The 17,266-nt window shown below is 41.3% G+C and overlaps 3 protein-coding genes across 3 annotated transcripts; 1 reads left to right on the top strand and 2 right to left on the bottom strand.

The window, feature by feature from the left end:
* Positions 1–1,963: 1,963 nt before the first annotated feature.
* Positions 1,964–6,146, bottom strand: LOC129751785 (peroxisomal targeting signal 1 receptor). Its single transcript, XM_055747498.1, has 3 exons — positions 5,349–6,146; positions 5,059–5,253; positions 1,964–3,542 (listed from the first exon to the last, which is right to left on the bottom strand). Exons 1-3 carry the CDS (start codon positions 5,742–5,744, stop codon positions 2,265–2,267), a joined length of 1,869 nt encoding a protein of 622 aa, XP_055603473.1. The 5' UTR covers positions 5,745–6,146; the 3' UTR covers positions 1,964–2,264.
* Positions 6,147–10,518: 4,372 nt separating this feature from the next.
* On the top strand, positions 10,519–12,473 carry LOC129758171 (uncharacterized). Its single transcript, XM_055755633.1, has 2 exons — positions 10,519–11,294; positions 11,356–12,473. Exons 1-2 carry the CDS (start codon positions 10,655–10,657, stop codon positions 11,571–11,573), a joined length of 858 nt encoding a protein of 285 aa, XP_055611608.1. The 5' UTR covers positions 10,519–10,654; the 3' UTR covers positions 11,574–12,473.
* A 1,652-nt stretch (positions 12,474–14,125) lies between these two features.
* LOC129752721 (uncharacterized) lies at positions 14,126–14,458 on the bottom strand. The gene has a single exon (XM_055748492.1). It carries the CDS (start codon positions 14,456–14,458, stop codon positions 14,126–14,128), a length of 333 nt encoding a protein of 110 aa, XP_055604467.1.
* Positions 14,459–17,266: the final 2,808 nt, after the last annotated feature.

Genomic DNA, 17,266 nt, shown 5'->3' with positions numbered 1-17,266 from the left:
TCCTGTACCATAACATGCTGCTGATTCTAGCGATATTTTTAATTTTCCAAAAATTAATTAATTTATTTTCCAAAGTGTGTGTATATATATGTTATATAACTTCACTACACTCATTTTTTTTTCTGCCGCTGGGGCGCGACTGGGGCTGGTGTTGATGGAAGGTGCCGCTGCGGGAGTGTCTGCCGTTTAAATCAACTGGTGATCGGAATTTAGACCACATATGCTGACCTTGTCGTCGGTTTCACGATAAGCATGTTTCTTTTGAATACCGGAACCTTCCGGTTTGGAGGAATTCCTCAAATTTTGAGGTCACACAGTGCCGGCACACGGAATGGATGAAAATTACCAGCACTTGAAATTTTCCCAACTGACTGTCGAAAATTATCATTGTTGTATAACTCAGCACACGATAGAAAAGGACAGAAAGATTCAACACAACAAAAAACGCGCGATGACAGATGGGTCTGACGTGATACAGGCGGTTGCTGTCCCGATTTTTGGACGATTGTTCGATTTCCTGTGCATTCGTAGGAATTTCATCCCGTAATTAAGGAATCGTGAAGTGTTACGAGATTCGGGAGGGTTTTCATTCGAAATTAACCAACTTCCCTGTGGTTCAAAGAGTCATTATCCCGAGCGCAATAAATGCAATCTTAGTGTGTTCCCTTTTCGGCTGAGTGTGGGAAAATCGCGTAGCTACACTGGAGAAAAATTCGTATATATATTCGTATCAAGGTTCTTAGATACACTAGGTTCTCCGACTTTCACAGTAAGTAGGCGAGGAGTGAGCGGGGCTCTCAATGAGTTTGTTTATTTTTTGCTCAGCTTTTCTGTGGTTTGTTGGTAAACAAACTTCATGAGTTCCGCATGGTTGCATAGCCTACATAGCCAAAATGGCTGAATCAGGAATTCGTTATTCGGGAACACCTCCTGAATATATACCTACCTTGATTCGTATACTTTTTGAGAGTAGATCCCGAATACATTGATTTGCTAGATTTGGTTCAGTGTAGTGCAGTTAAGGGTGAAATTTTGTAACCGTGCCGTGCGAAAGGAAATTCTTTTTTCCAAAAAATATTTAAATACGGTGAAAAAAGTTTGATTTGGTCCGGAAAATATATTTTGAAAGAATCCGATATGATTGTTTAAAGTTCTGAACTGTGAAGGAATTGGAATTATACGATTATAGTGAAAATTGGTAACACAGAAAGTCGGAACTTGATGGCAAGTAGGCGGTGAGTAAAGAATCTTAATTTTCTCTGAATCCCCAAACCGGAATTTTTGTCATCATCGCCGGCCAGAGGTGCCAGGGGTCCTGATTTTCGAGAGACCGTCCTGGTTTTTCTAAAGCACGAATAACTATTGTCCTGATTTTTGAAAATGTGTTTTTAAAAATGTCATGAATTGTCCTGATTTAAAAAAAACATCTACATTATAATCGAATTTGTTACAAAACTATATGAGAACTTCGAACAAATCTGTAAACAATCTAGTTAATCTCGTTTAACCGATGGTAATCGTTAATTCGATGATATTTAAAAGGTGTTTTTCGATATTAACTGCATGTCAGCCAAGAAGCTGCTCACGTCTGTTGCATAAATTAAGGCGTTTACAGCACATGTATATCGCCTTTGTTTATGCATTATTAGCAGACCTGCATCTTATTTCCGAGGTGTCCTGAAAAATCCTGATTTTTTCGAATGAAGCAAAACAACTATTTAAGAATGTTTTTCTGTTATTTAAATGGGAAAATGAAAACTTTTATTCCAACTGTGTCAACATTTCGAGTTTCAATTGAAATATGAGTTTGATACAACAGCAAAGGTTTAGACAAAAAATGGGATATTTGAACACTACAACCCCCTTGCCATCAAATTGTCTATTTGGTATGTGAACCGTCTCAAACTGGTTAAGATCTTCAACCCACATATTTGAGGAATTCGTTCTGTAATCGAAACACAACTTTTTATTATTCTTGTACTCCTGTTTTATTAACCCTTATCAAACCCGGCATTTTACAGAATAAAACAAAAAAAAGTTTTCTTTTTTACTGCTTCCATCAACATGTTGAACGTTTATCATGCAATTCCTCTTTTTTTTGATATTGCTCATCAAGAACTACAACTGTATCGAATATAAACTCTTTTTCTTGCACGAGACTGCTTTTGTTTAGTGTGTACTTTTTACATGATCTCTCCAGTACGTCGTTGCAATAAAATCATAAAAACATCTGCCCTTTCCCTGTATGTAAAAACAATCCCATCCTAATCGTTGCTCATCGGGAATTCCCGATTCAAAACATCCAAGTCCCGATTATCGATTGCTTGCTGCAAATCTTGGCGACCCATGAGCGACATTACCATACGTAATGTTATCCAAATAGTACTAGACATCTGATTGGCCGGAGACGAAACATTGATTCCGGCTCGAGCAATCGACGAAGCCTGGTGGTTCAAAGCCGTCAGTAGATGTTCAGCGGCCTCTTTGTATGCCTTCAAGTTGATACATATAATTCCAACATTGTATCGTGCTCTTATAAAACCTGGCTGAATGTCCAGCGCACGCTGATAGGCCTCAACAGCTTCAACGGAGCGATTTCCATTGGCAAGGCTTGCTCCCAAACGATTCCAAGTTTTAGAACTGTCAGGCCGCACTTGAACAGCTGCTCGGAAGCAATCCACTGCTTTGTCATACTCTGAACTCAGATTGAACAAAACTCCCAAAGCTTCCTGGATATCAGCATCGATGTCGTTCGGCGATGTTTGAACTGCTTTAATGAACAGCTCCTGGACATCCTGCAAGCTAGGTGCACCCAGTATAGAACTCGCCAGCGGAGAATCTTGCGTCTGGGTCATTTGAGGAGGAACCAGCGCTTCGTACTTGGGATTACATTTCATCCATTTGACCAACATTTTAAGAGCCTGATTCTGCATGCTTTCGTTTGTGTACGACACAGCCAGAGCCATCAAGACGGGCATGTTGCCAGGATTGAATGACAATGCTTTGTTCAAAGCTGCAATCGCGTTCGGATCTTTCTCGTTTTCGGCTTGACTAAATCCCAGCAATTCCCAAATTTCCGGGTTCTCGGGATCCTGCTTCACCGCAGCTTCGAAACACAAAACAGCGCTAGGTATATCACCCTGTGCTAAGAACGCTTTGCCTTTTTCAAAAGCATTTTCGACATTAGTCATCGGATTTTCTTCGTCAAACTTGTATTCCTTGTATGGATCGTAAAATTCGGAAAATTCCGAAAGCCACGGATGCTGGCTGTCGTTCTCAGAAATTGTACGCCACTCATCTTGTAAGCGTTCCCAGAACTGCTTATTGTAGCTATCCGCTGCTTCTTGTTCGCCTTTTTTACCATCCTCGAATGCCTTGGCCCAATCTTCGGCTATACCGGGCTCCGGATCCTTACTGCCAGTGGCAACCTTAGATGGTCCTGCAGCCAATTGGTCAAACTGGTCGGCCCAAACATTTCCGCTCACTTGACCATCATTAATCCGGACACCGCCGTCGGCCACGTTGTTAATGAAATGAAGAAACTGAAATGGGGATAAGGATAAGTGCTAGCAATTTAGTTTGATTAATTAATACTCAAGACTGATTCAGCTAAATTACAATGGGATCGATTCATCATATTTTTAAGGCTTGTGCTGCATCTAAGGGCGCTGGTCATTTCACATGAGGAGGAATATTTTCAATTTGCTTAAATGAACTCAGGTCAGACTAAGATCCCGGGAATGCTAACCGTACCATCTATTGGCTATTTGGAAGTCTGTATCAGAACTCAAAATCTATATCAAATCAAAAATTGAATATAACATGTTGTTTGAAAAAGGAATGATTATTTGGTTAGATAAAGTTAATAGATTGCAGAGTGAAAGCATTACTCATTTTCTTACTACAGCTTTTCAACATGGTGAAACTTTGATGTTTCTTTAAGTTCAAAAAAGCTCAACAAAGATCATTATTTTTAAAGATTTAAATCCCAAGATTGTTTCAATGATATATTGAAGTTTCATTATACTTTCACATTAGAAATTTATAAAATGTCTTATTTTTAAATACACAATCGATCTTTGAACGTATTAAATTACTATGTTAAACCGGGAAAAAATAATATTTCAACTGGAAAAAAAAACAAGTATTTAATAATGATAATCCGCCGACCGACCTCTCTGGAAGTGTATAATTTTATGTCAGCTGCATTGATTTTATGAAATCAAAATTGGTTATATAATTCATTAAATCTCGAGTTTAACTCAAACGATTTTGATTTCATAAATTAAATGCAGCTGACATAATATTATGATCAACTCGGCAAAATTAAACTTTATAAGTAAAATGCCTCAATAAACAAACCTATGATTAAAAAAAAGACATGAAATTATACACTTCCAGGAAAGTCGGTCGGCGGATTGTTATTATTAAATAGGTACCTGTTTTTTCGAGTTGAATTTTTTTTTTCCTGAATTAACACATGCATATGCAAACATCGATTGTGTATTGTAAAATAAGACATTTTATAAATTTCTAATGGGAAAGTTTGCGAGGACTTCAATTTATCATTGAAACATGCTTGGAGTTTAAATCTTTGAAAATAATTATTTTCGTTGTGATTTATTGAACTAAAGGAAAAATTAAAGATTGACCATGTTGAAAAGCTACAAAAAATTTGGATAGGAATGCTCTTGTTTACTTTATTCTGCCAAATCTTCATCTTCTGTATTGTAACATTCTTTCAAAAGTATTACATACTTAGATGACGCTATTCATGTCTCTTCTCAACTATTATTTCTCGACTCTTGTTTAATTATCTGGCTTTCGGGAATAAGCCTTTTTAAACTGTTATCTCGGTGCTGTCAATCATAAGGGATTGATAAAGAATAAATCTCTAAGTTTGTATTATGACATGCAACGTGCCACTGCAGTTGACGATTCCAAAAAACACACAATCGATAGAACTTTCCATATCAGATGTTTTCTTATTCGGAAAAGGATAAGTTTCGAATTATTCCAAGTTTACCAAAAGATTGAAAAGGATAGTGCCTAACTCACCTCACTGTAGTTCAATTTCTCTGAATCCGGACCGTAAGCGACGTCAGCCAGCTCTCCCGCAGCTTGACGGATTGATTTCTGTTCCTCCTCACTTCTCGGTTCGTTTAATTCGAAAAAATCCTTTGCATAGAGAATGTTACTAGGTCCTGCGTTAATTTCTCCCTCGATTGGAGCTAATTGAGAGTTTGACCAGATCTAAAATTAATCAAGAAAAGAATAAGAAGTAAGCAAAGCCTTTGAAATATTTGTGCTAAATCATTCGAATCTCTCATAAATTATTATGAACTTACACTAGATAGCTTGCTCTCAGCTCTTTGACCAAAGTGGGCAGCTAGGTCTTGGTCTGCCGCGGTCGAGCCCACTCCGAACTCCTTTGCCCAGTCCATGTCTGATCGGTTGACTTCCTCGATGACAGGTGGTCCTGCGACGATCTGGCGCTGATGAAAGTTTTGCGCATCAATATCCCGCATCTCCTTCAACAAAACGTCCATACGGAACGATTGCGGTGCAGGGGCAATCTGTCCCATAAACTCCTTCACCAACTCGTTATCGGAACCGATGAAAGCGGAACGGCCGCCTGCGAAGCCCTCATCTTGGAAAGCCACATCCCGAGCAACCTGGCGGCCCAGGTTCATTAGCGGGTTCGCTCCACCACATTCTGGTTCGACCAAATCTTTGAAGGACATGATCCCTTGATTGATGATAGAGTAGGGATCTCGCAAAAACCTTTGTCCTCGTCGCAGTTATATCGTCGTCGTCGTTGTCGTCGTAGTCGTATAGCGGAGGGGTGGTGCTCCTGCTTGAAGGGAGAGGTCTAAAGGTCGAATTCTACACTGTATTTCTTAAACGCGAATCATGGTGACCGTCTTCGGGTTGGCCACTTTTCACTCGAAAGTAGCTTTGGCCGATTGACGTTCCGTCGAAAACCGATTCCGGGAAAGGCTTCGATAGCCAAACAACCGGATCCGAACAATTTCGAAGGAATATTCGGAACGACGATTGTAAAAACAGAGATTTTATTGATAACACCAAAATATTCACTACTCGAAAACGAAGTGAAGTTTCACTTCTCTCACTTTTCAATAAATACCACAAATCAGACTCGATGACATGACTGTCACTGCAAAAACTGTCAGTGTGAAATATTTCATGAAATGTTCAGTCAAAATGAACCAATGAACTCACATGCATTCAGTTGTCACACGCTTAGTATAAAATATACATATTCCGAATGTCATTCACGGAGAATAAAAAAAGGTAAAATTTACCAAATAATGAGTTTAATTTTTTTCCACCCCGTAAATTTTACCTTTTTTTCATTCACCAAGCATAAAATTCTCCCCCTTTTATACCCGCCAACTGACGTGTGTTGTTTTTTTTTTTTAAAATGATTACTTTGATGTACGCCATCACCTATGTGGTTTATCAGGGCTTATCCATAGGTAAAGACAACCAAAAACTTTAGTATTAGTTCGTTGTATCCATACAGTTGATTATGAACGATTGTGACGTAACGCGATGCCATCATGCATGGAGTCAAATGTAAAGCGCCCAAATGTAGCCATGGATACTTATTAGGAAGAATGTTTGGGACGCAAATAAATTTGTTTATTATTTAGAACCACAGGTATGAAGTATTCATTTGAAACGCGAAAAAAACACACTGAATTGTGCGCAGAAATTCACGAGATGTGCAGCAAAATTCATCAGATGTGCGGCAGAATTCATCAAGTGTGCACAAAATTCACCAAGTATGCGGCAGAATTCATCAAGTGTGCACAAAATTCACCAAGTGTGCGGCAAAATTCATCAAGTGTGCAGAAAATTCACCAGATGTGCGATTCCATCTTTTTGATTTCCATTTACATGGGATTCGATGATCATTTCATAGGCCGTTTAGAACAAATAGCGTCGCCGTGCTGCGCGTCAGGAAGAAAAATCGTAAAATGAAAGGGTGCTTTGATTTTGATTTATGAAATTACATGAAACATTGTATGCCGTCGATGAATGGTAACTTCAACGTCGAGACGCTCATGAACGTTTGTGACGTAGCAATCAAAACATTGAAAAAACTGTTTCTCACACTCGTGCAAGGGTACTCTTGTCCCCACCTATAGGTAAACTACATAGCTCCATCACTCCTCCTCAGCACATGTTGGTTCAACGGTTTCGTCTTCTTGATGAAGTGGTACTTGGTTGTTTGGACCCTTTTCCGCTACTTCCGGTTACCAATTTGATACAGCTCTGATTGTCTTCCTTCATTTTAGTAGGACCTTTCATCGGTTCCCCGAAATCAAGAAGCGGTTTCCGCAACCACAGTAGTTCCTGGCAGCCTTGAGCAAGGGATATGTATTCCACTTCTGTTGAAGAAAGAGCCACGCATGTTTGTTTCTTGGCTCCCCACAGAATGGGGCTCCCTACCACCACCGAGACTGAACAGGTAACCTAAGTTGGATTTCCGGTATTGTACCGTGCTTGCCCAATCTGCGTCGGCATATCCTTTTAATACATCTGAGTCACCTCCCAAATGAAGCTTGAGTTCCACGGTTCCCTTGCAGTACCGCAGGGCTCGCTTTGCCTCCGTTCAGTCCGTCTTGGTTGGTTTTGACACCTTCATTCCAAGAATTGATGCGCAAATCCCGATGTCTAGCCGCGTGTTCACCGCCAGAAACAGCAAACTTCTAACGAGGGCTCCGATATTGGTCGGAATTGGGAAAATCCTCCGTCTCCTCCTTTGTTGTATGCAGCCGGGATCCATAGGAATTATTGATTCTTTAGGCATCGCTTAGGTTGTACCTCTCCAGCAGCTTCTTGATGGATGACTTTTGAATCAGATCAAAACCTTTCCTTGATCGGACCACTTGGATACCAAGGAACTGCTTCACATCGCCAAGGGACATTATCTGGAAATTTGTCTCCAAATATCTGAAGACCTGTTGATACTCGGCTTCGCTGGATGTAGCGACCAACATATCGTCCACATATACGATGATGTAGGCCAGCTTCCCGTTTTGATTCTGAACACTGAACATAAAGGCACGGATCCGCTTCCGACGGTTTGAATTCAGCTTTGCGCATTACATCGTCAGGCTTGAGGTTCCACATTCGTGCCGACTGCTTTAGACTATAAAGACTTTTAAGCAGATGGCACTCCTCTCCCTTTGCAGCAAAGACACCAGGCGGGGGCTTCATGTAGATGGTTTCATCTAAATTTCCGTTTTGTTAGACCGTCTTCACGTCCACGTGTTTCACCTGCATTTCACTACTAGCAGCAATAGTCAGCAATAAGTGTAACGTAGCTTGCTTAACTACCGGAGCGAAAATCTCGTCGTTATCGAAGTCCTGGCGTTAATTGAAACCCTGTGCTACCAAACGAGCCTTGTACCGGATCGTCCTTCCGAATTCGTCTTCCTTCCTCTTGAAGATCCGCATCTACAACCAATAACTTACTTCCCGGGAGGTAACGCAGCAAGTTCAGAGACACTGTTCTGATTTAGTGATTTGAGTTCGTCGGATATGGCTGCTTTCCAGAGTTCTCTGTTCGGACCACCCAAGGCTTCCTGATAATTTTTGGGATCAGTCGACGATTCTTGTGCGACCACCACTCCAAACCGCTTTGGTAGGAAACCCTTTGTTGATCATTCAGAATGCCGCTTTCTGCTGTTCACTACCTTTTCAATAGATTTCGGTTACTCCTCTTCAAGATCGAGTGGTTCCACCTGAACGTCGAGTTACTCCTGAATTTGGCCATTCTCATCAATTTCACCAAAACCTCGGAAATCGTTGTCTTCATCAATGCGTTGTTCTACAGTGCCAATCGGATTGAGGACCATCGGCGGCAGCTCTTGGGCCTTGGTTTTTTTTCAGATTCCAGCCTCCTCAAAAAACCATCTTGTGTCGAAATGAACCGAACATCTCTGGGGGCGTCCATTAATTACGTAACACTCATAGGGGGGGGAGGGGGTTAGCTCTTATGTTACGATCTGTGACATAGGGGAGGGGGGGAGGTATGCTTAGCGTTACGTAACGTTTTTTCCTATATTATTTAACGGCGTGTTCGTAAATTGATTTTTTTGGGTGATGCATCGATTTTTTTGGTAGATGTCAAATCACTTTCCAATGCTTTTGCATACAGTTTGTTTAATTTACGAACGCCAGCATCAATAAAAAAAATCACTTCGATAGAAAAAATCTATTTACGAACACGCCGTAAAACTTTCAAATTTCAACCGGTTTTGGATAAATGATACCAATCGTGTACGATGCATTTCACCTGTCACAACAATCGTTTGAAGCTCAGTGTTTGTGTACATTCGCAGTAAATCTGTTGGTTTGATCTTGATCTCTCTTGTGTGTTCTTGTGAAAATGGATCGAAACCAGCTTTACCAAAAATTGTACGCGGCTATAACAAAAGCTTATCCTGCCAAAACTAAGAAACAGGCTCAAGAACTAGCTGTTGAACAGTGGAACGAGTTGAAAAAAAATGACCCGAAAGATTTAAAAGAATTGATTTTAAAAAGAATAGCACAGCATGACAAAAAAACCATGGATCAGAAAGGAAAATTGCTTCAATTCTGGGCTAAAGCAGGTTCAAGCAACCAAAATTTCGACAATTCACCAGTAGACGCCAAAGACGCCGAGGAAGGTGGAAGCGCCTTGGTTGCTGTTCCGGTTAAGCGTCCCGCTGAACGTTCAGCACCAGCACAGGAGCAGCTGAAAAATGATTTGTCGGTGATTTCTAATGAGATAGTAAGTATTTCAAATCGCATCAATTGATATGGTTAAAAACCCTACACACTCATTTGGCGCAACACCTTAAACTTGTAAAATTGACCCATTATTGCGAACAGCCGAGATCTGTCAAAAAAAGTGTCGTTTCCTCGAGTCAATTTTACACATTATTTAGAAAAGCTGGCTTACTAAATAAAGGGTAGTTTTTTAACTTGTCATTCAGAATATAGAACTCTTTCTGCCGTAACCGATCTCGTTCGACGATTCAATGAATCGGTTAATGCTGAAAGATCAGTTCAATAGATTGAGTTGATTGAATATTTTCCTATTCTATAACAGGAGCATGAAAATGATTTCTTGCCGAATACAGAAATTCAAAACTAACTGATTTGTTTTTATTATTTTCTTTCCATACTTCTGACATTTTAAGGGCTAACATCAAAGGGCTGACATCGCAGAGCGGGCTTCCAAAATAATGTGTAGATTTTACATGCTTACATTACTAATTTTCACCTCTGCTTTGACGTACATGCTGTGTACACTATAAGGGGTACAAGGACTTTACATGAAAAAAGAGTTAACCCAGTCTTTTCCGATAACGGGTCAAAACTACACTATAAGGGGTTGCGCCAGATGAGTGTGTATTACAATTATTACAAATGCTATCTTTCTAGGTGAGGTTAAGAGAACGTGAAAACAACGGCTTGCTTACTGAGGAAGAAGCAATTCGTCTGAAGAAACTACTCACAGAGCGAAAGGAAAAAGAAAGTGAGCTGCGAAGAAAAAATTAACGCACAAGAGCGTCAGAAAAAATTTCGAAGTGAACAAAAAAAGTCTATCCAAAACTTGATCGAACATGTTCCAATGGCAAAGGACTTTTTACACGTTCACTCAAATATTGGTAGACCACCAATCGAAGAAACTCAACCCGATTTATTGAGGACGATTGTCGAAATATCTTTACACGGATCTGCCGCTGAAGGAAAGCGTCAGGATGAAAGCATTCGAAGTGTAAAAACGCTTTCGGAGCTTCATGAAGCGCTTTTACAAAAGGGGTTTCAAATCAGCCGTTCATCTACCTATTTAAGGTTACTACCACGTCGATCAAACACAGAGGAAGGAAAACGACATCTATCAACGGTACCGGTAAAACTTCTTCGAGCTACAAACGACCAACATTCAAAGCATCAAGATGGCGAGTTCTGTACGGCAACTATCAACATGTTGGAAGAGCTGTCGTCTTTGCTTGGCCCGAATGAGGTGGCATTTGTTAGCCAAGACGACAAAGCGCGAATTGCTATTGGCATAACAGCTGCTAACAAGCAATCGCCTCTTTTGATGCACATGGAATACCGGGTCAAGCTTCCTGATCATGATTGGGTGGTAGCAAATCGCCACAAGTTGATACCATCCGTCTATGCTGGTATCGTTATCAAACCTAATGGAATGGGACAACGGAATGCCGTAGGATACAGCGGTCCAACGTATGTGGCTATCCGCTCAGGTAGTATTTTTTTGAATGTGATGTTTTTCATTTTTCTATGTACCTACCAACATAATTCCAGGAAAACACTCGTCATCAACAGCTTACTCACATGGCCTTGATTACGAGAAACTTCTAGAATTACAAGAGTTTGCTGATGTTATGCTTTATCAGGGCAACGTAAAGCCAGTCCATGTGGTGTTGTTGACGGAGGACCCGATGAAAATCCACGCTACAGAAAAGTTATCGATGTCGCAGTTCACCATTTTCGTAAATATCGACTGGATGCTCTCTTCATAGCAACCAACGCACCAGGTAGAAGTGCATTTAATCGCGTCGAAAGAAGAATGGCTCCCTTGTCTCGAGAACTTTCTGGGTTGATCCTTCCATATGACCATTACGGATCGCATTTGGATGACAGACAGCGTACCATTGACACAGAACTTGAGAAACGAAACTTTGCATTTGCTGGTCAAACGTTGGCTGATGTATGGAATGAAATGACATTTGATGGGTATCCCGTAATAACCGAATATATCGATCCGGCTACGTCAGAACTAGATGCTGATTCGATTACTCGCTGTGATGCTCAGTGGTTTTCCGAACATGTTCGATCTTCGCATTATTTTCTGCAGATAGTGAAATGTTCGAACCGCGAATGTTGCGGTGAAATCAGAAGCAGCTATTTTGATGTTATTCCATCACAGTTTTTGCCAGCTCCGATTCGGATTAAGCAAACCGAAGATGGCTTAAAAGCTGTGAGGCACGATTTGATTGAAACTGGTTTGTATCCGTCTCTTTTTCTTCGAAATTCTTTGAAAATTGCAAAGATTTTGCCGAAGTCTCATAATGCTTATAAGGAAATTCCTTATGATCTCTTCTGCCCTTCCTTACAAAAAGCATTGCAAAGCCGAGTGTGCAAAACATGTGGAATATATTTTGCATCACAAGTTATGCTTCTTGAGCATAGTAAAGCACATAAGGTAGACCTATCATTTAAAAAGCGAAGGGCAACTCGTAAGAAGGCAATCGATAAGCGTGGAAAGGAAGTGCTGATAATTGAGAACCAAGAAGCAATCTGGACAGATGAAGACTCTGATACTGACGATTCTGGAAATGTTGCAGTGGATAGTTCAATTCCGGTCATAACAATTGATGAGCACGTGAAACCTGTATGGGAAGAATCATAAAACCATGAATCGGTGTTTCTTTGTTTTTAATCTTATTTTGATTAAATATTCGTTATTTTTATCTTTATTCTTTGTATCAGAATACTTTTTGAACTATTAATAATTTTTTTATCAAATAAATTCAAACTAAAATTTACATTGGAAAATTTGAACGGAACAAACCGATCGAGGGGGGGGGGGGGAGGGGTATTCGAAATTGTTACGTAATTTTTATAGGGGGGTAAGTCTGTGCGTTACGATTTGTGACATAGGGGGGGGGAGGGGGTCAAAAAAGTGCATTTTTTGCGTTACGTAATTAATGGATGCCGCCTCTGCTGAAGACCACTTTTTTAGTTTTCCTACCGATGAAACGCCACGCTTTGAGCTGCTGAGAATAGCAAACGGATGTGACCTTCTTCGCATTGGGCTTCAATTTTGATCTGGTTTTTTCGGGATCAGCACATGCTTCCATACGTATGGCGTCTCACGGATCGATTTGTTGGTAACTTGTTCTGGAGATAATTGGCCGTGTTGATGGCTTCACCCCAGTAGCGGTACACCATGCCAGCTTACAGGAGCATACACCTCGCCGTCTTCACCAGCGAACGGTTCTTTCGCTCCGCGACACCATTGCAAACTGCTGTACTCGCCACTTTGATCGGACCTGATCACTTTCGGCGGCCTGCCGAATTGCGTCTTTATCTCTCGGACAAAATCTTGGACAGCTTCCAACGTTCCAGACTTCATGCTTAGAAAATACAGCTGAGTGTAGCGGCTGTAATCGTCGATAAGAGTAAGAAAGTATCGGCGTCATGCAAACGTCGTCGTGTTCATTGGCCCGCACAAGTCGCTTTGAACCGGATCCAGAATTTGTTTCGATGACCTCTGTGCCTTCTTGGGAAACGGTAGCCTCGCCATTTTGCTGCCGAAACAAACCTCGTAAGTAATTGGATTGCCACAATCGTATAAATCCATACCAGAACTCAGATTTGCCAACCGCTTGATGTCATCAATGTTTAGATGACCCAACTTGCCATGCCATTCGTGCACGCAATTTTTCTTGCTGCACTGGTCCGAGACTGCTTTCACCCGTTCCACCATCTGGATGTGGTACAACCCGTTTCTGTGTTGAGTCGTGGTTGCGAATCGCAACTTGCGATACGATTTTTCTAAATGGTGCAACTATCTGGATTGAAGAAAACTCTTGGGGGTAGGAGTGGAAAGAAAGTAGGATCTGCTCGGTTGGTGGTCTAACAATAACTAACTATGTATTTCTAACTTATTTTACATCTGTATAAAATCATGGCGCACTTGATATCTTCATGCTTCAACACTCCTCCTCATGGACGATGTTCTGCAGGCCTATCTTCTCCCTTATCTTCTGCAACTTGATCCGGTTCAGGGGTTTTGTCAGCATGTCTGCCAACATATTCTCTGTCGGACAATACCTGACGTTGACGATTCCAGTCCTAGTCAGATCCCGAACGAAATTATATCGGGTATCGATGTGCTTCGTCCGTCTGGTTTCACCTTCGGCACTCAGCAAACTGATGCAGCTGTGGTTGTCCTCATGGATGATCACCGGCTGCTTGATGTCCTCGCCAAGTCCTTGCATCAGCTTCATGAGCCAGAGTAGCTCCTTGTTGGCTTCAGCGAATGCAACATATTCCGCTTCGGTGGATGTCATGATGTCACACACTCCTGCTTTCGTGCTGTCCAACTGATCGTTCCACCGCCAAGCTTGAACAGAAATCCGGAATTCGACTTCCTGTCTGCACGATCGCCCGCCCAGTCAGCGTAACCTTCGAGATGATTTTTTCTTCCCATTCGCAGCTTCAGTCCAGCAGTACCCTTCAAATACCGCAAGGCTCTCTTTGCTTCTGTCCAGTCACGTTCCGTTGGTTTGCAGACCTTACGCCCGAGGATGGACGCCGTGATTGCCAGATCGGGCCGTGTGCATACGGCGACGTAGAGTAAACTTCCCACGAGACTCTGGTATTTCTCGATGGTGGCCATTACTTTCCAACCGAAACCAGGTTCATATGGAGATCAGGAACGTAGAGGACCTCGCCCAACGTTATAGTATTTTCGGTACCTTGGCTACCATAGCAAAGGATTTTGCATGAGCCAACTCCTTCGACCACTGCTTGCTTGCCATCAGCAACCGTCACCATCCTCGGAATACTTCGATTCGACTCCATCTCATGGAACAGATTCGCTCGATTTTTGTGTGTGTCGTCCTTCTAAGTTTTGAGCCACGCCGCACAATCTCGTTTTCGATAACCAGATTAACCCAATAAGTAGCAAACGATTTCCTGATTGCTACGACTTTTGCTCTGCACCTTCAGGACCGATGGACCAACCGTAACAACTTCACGACGTTTCTGGACTTCGTTGATAATTCTGTCCTTCACCAAAGTCAGTATCAAATTTTCGGCTGATCGATTCCCCAACGTCGTCGTCAGGGCATCGAAGGTACTCGGTAGGCTACGGAAAACCAAAATCACCTGCAGATCGTCAGCCAGAACGATTTCAGCATTCGCCGATTTCTCAAAAAGGCCCTCGAGCTCGAGTAAGTGCTCCTCGACGTCGTGACTTTCTTTGTATTTCAGATCGCAAATCTTCTAAAAAATGTGGACCTTGGAACTAAAGGTCTTAATTTCGTGTTGCCGCTGGAGATTTTCCCATACATCCTTCGCCATGGTAATATGTGCCCGTGTTGGCTGCGGCTCAGCAGTAACCTAATCGTCACCCGTGCTCTTTGATCTCTTTCATCCCAGGCAGCCAGTTCAGCAACGTTTCGATTGTCGGAAGCAGCTTCCGGTTTCACCCCTGTTGAAATGTACCTTCAGAGACCTTCCCTTACCAGCAGGAACCCGACCTCCAACTTCCAGGAGTCGCAGTTTTCATTAGTGAGCTTCGCTATTCCATTTCTTTCAATTTCAACTTCCTTCAAAGTGCAGGCCCATAAGCTGTTAGAGGTGCTATGAAATAAGAACTACTATTCTGTTGAATGGTACAAATTAGAATGATTTATTTTCTAAAATTCTCCCCCTTTTGTACCCGCCAACTGACGTGTGTTGTTTATTTAAATGATCACTTTGATGTACTCCATCAATTGTCAACTGGCAGCGCAGATGGGACGAAGATGAGTTGGGTCGGTGGCTCCACTCGATTATCCCAAAAGTAAGCCTTTAACCCTGGTTTAATAGGTTGGACCTGAGTCGTTAATTTATTCGTTTATTTTCCCGTCTCTTGTCCATTCATTCCTTAGACGCGATACTCTATCGTTTCGATATTGCTGGCAGCAATTGTGTGGTTACGGCCTAGGTTACCACTACAATCCGAAGAAATCTTATTCTAAATTTCTTAAGACACGTCTTATGAACCCCTTTTTTGAGTCCAAAATAATTGTTCATAAGAGTCTTATGAAATTCTTTCTATTTCATAAGAGTTTCTTATAAAAAATAGAAGAAACTGCTGTGCGAAGATAAAATGAACACATTCATTCAAAACGGCAGAAGAAAAGCTTCTTAAGCATTTGAGAAAAGTAATCCAGTAGAATTCAAGTGCCAGTCACCTAAAACTGAAGTGATGAGTAAGTGAATATTGTCTCGCTCACTTTAAATTTAAGTCAGCGGCAAGTGAAATGTACCTGAATCGCTTGAAATGAAGGAATTCACTGAATTCTTACTTTAAAGTGAATCTTCAAGTGTATTTTAAGTGTGATTTTGGGCTCAGTGCACTTTTTTCTGTTCATCTACACTCAGAAAAATACTATTAAGTATGCCATAAGATTCTCTTATGAAGTGGCTCCATAATTATGCCGGAACCAAACAAAATCAACAAAACTATGGATCTATATTAACGGCGTAACATTGCGACGTGAGAAACAGAGAAAATTGGGAACGTTAGCATGTCTCACTGTGTGGTTTCAAAAACTCACGGATTATAGTATCATTCCTCAACAATTCCTTATTATTCTTAAAGCACATCAAACACAATGTTTTTTTTTTATTAAACCAACTTCAATGACGTAACTGAATCCATAGAGAATATATTTCCGGGTGAAGCAATCTGTTAATACACACAAAAATTGACAGATTGTCAATCTGTTTACAAAAAACCAAGGACTAGTACAGTACAAAATTTTGCAAGGATGTGTGTAAAATCTAATGAAAAATAAAACGTTCGGAACAGTAACAATGACGTCACAATTCACACCTCATACGAAAAAAATGCAACCACGCCTACTTTTCGACTAAGTTAATGCACCCGGAAATACATATTATTACAGCCTGGCTAAATCAACTAGGCATACACACAAAATTTTCGAGGCTCCACTTAGCAAAAATATTGGGTTACTTTCGATTAGCAATAAGGGTTGTTTTACTTACGCGATAGCAAAATTGTTATTTTGCTTGATTTTGGTAAAAACGCAGCCTAGTTAGCCGCTTCGTTCGAAAAGCAGCCGCCGTCTTCGAGAAAAAAAAGTTCGACGCGAATCAGTGCGGTTGAGTAAATTAGATGCTGGCGGAACCTGCGGAGACTGGGCTGACAATAACGACGGAATGGAAGCCCGGTCAACATTGCTGCATGTGATGGACAATTGGATGCGGAAATAGTGGATAAATTCACATCGGGAGCGGACAGGTAAGAGCAGATTTGGCCAATGGAAAGTCCGGTTTTAAATTTGAAAAATTCTTTGTTTTCTTTCTACAGGTTGCTGCTGCCGGCGATAACAGACAGCATTGCCATCAGGATGATCGACAAGAAGGAAGCCAATCTGGACGCATCGGTTTTCCGCTTGGCGGATGGTCAGCT

This window comes from Uranotaenia lowii, chromosome 3 (assembly GCF_029784155.1).
Source record: "Uranotaenia lowii strain MFRU-FL chromosome 3, ASM2978415v1, whole genome shotgun sequence".
Classification (NCBI taxonomy): domain Eukaryota; kingdom Metazoa; phylum Arthropoda; class Insecta; order Diptera; family Culicidae; genus Uranotaenia; species Uranotaenia lowii.
This window is presented reverse-complemented; position numbering and strand designations above follow the sequence as displayed.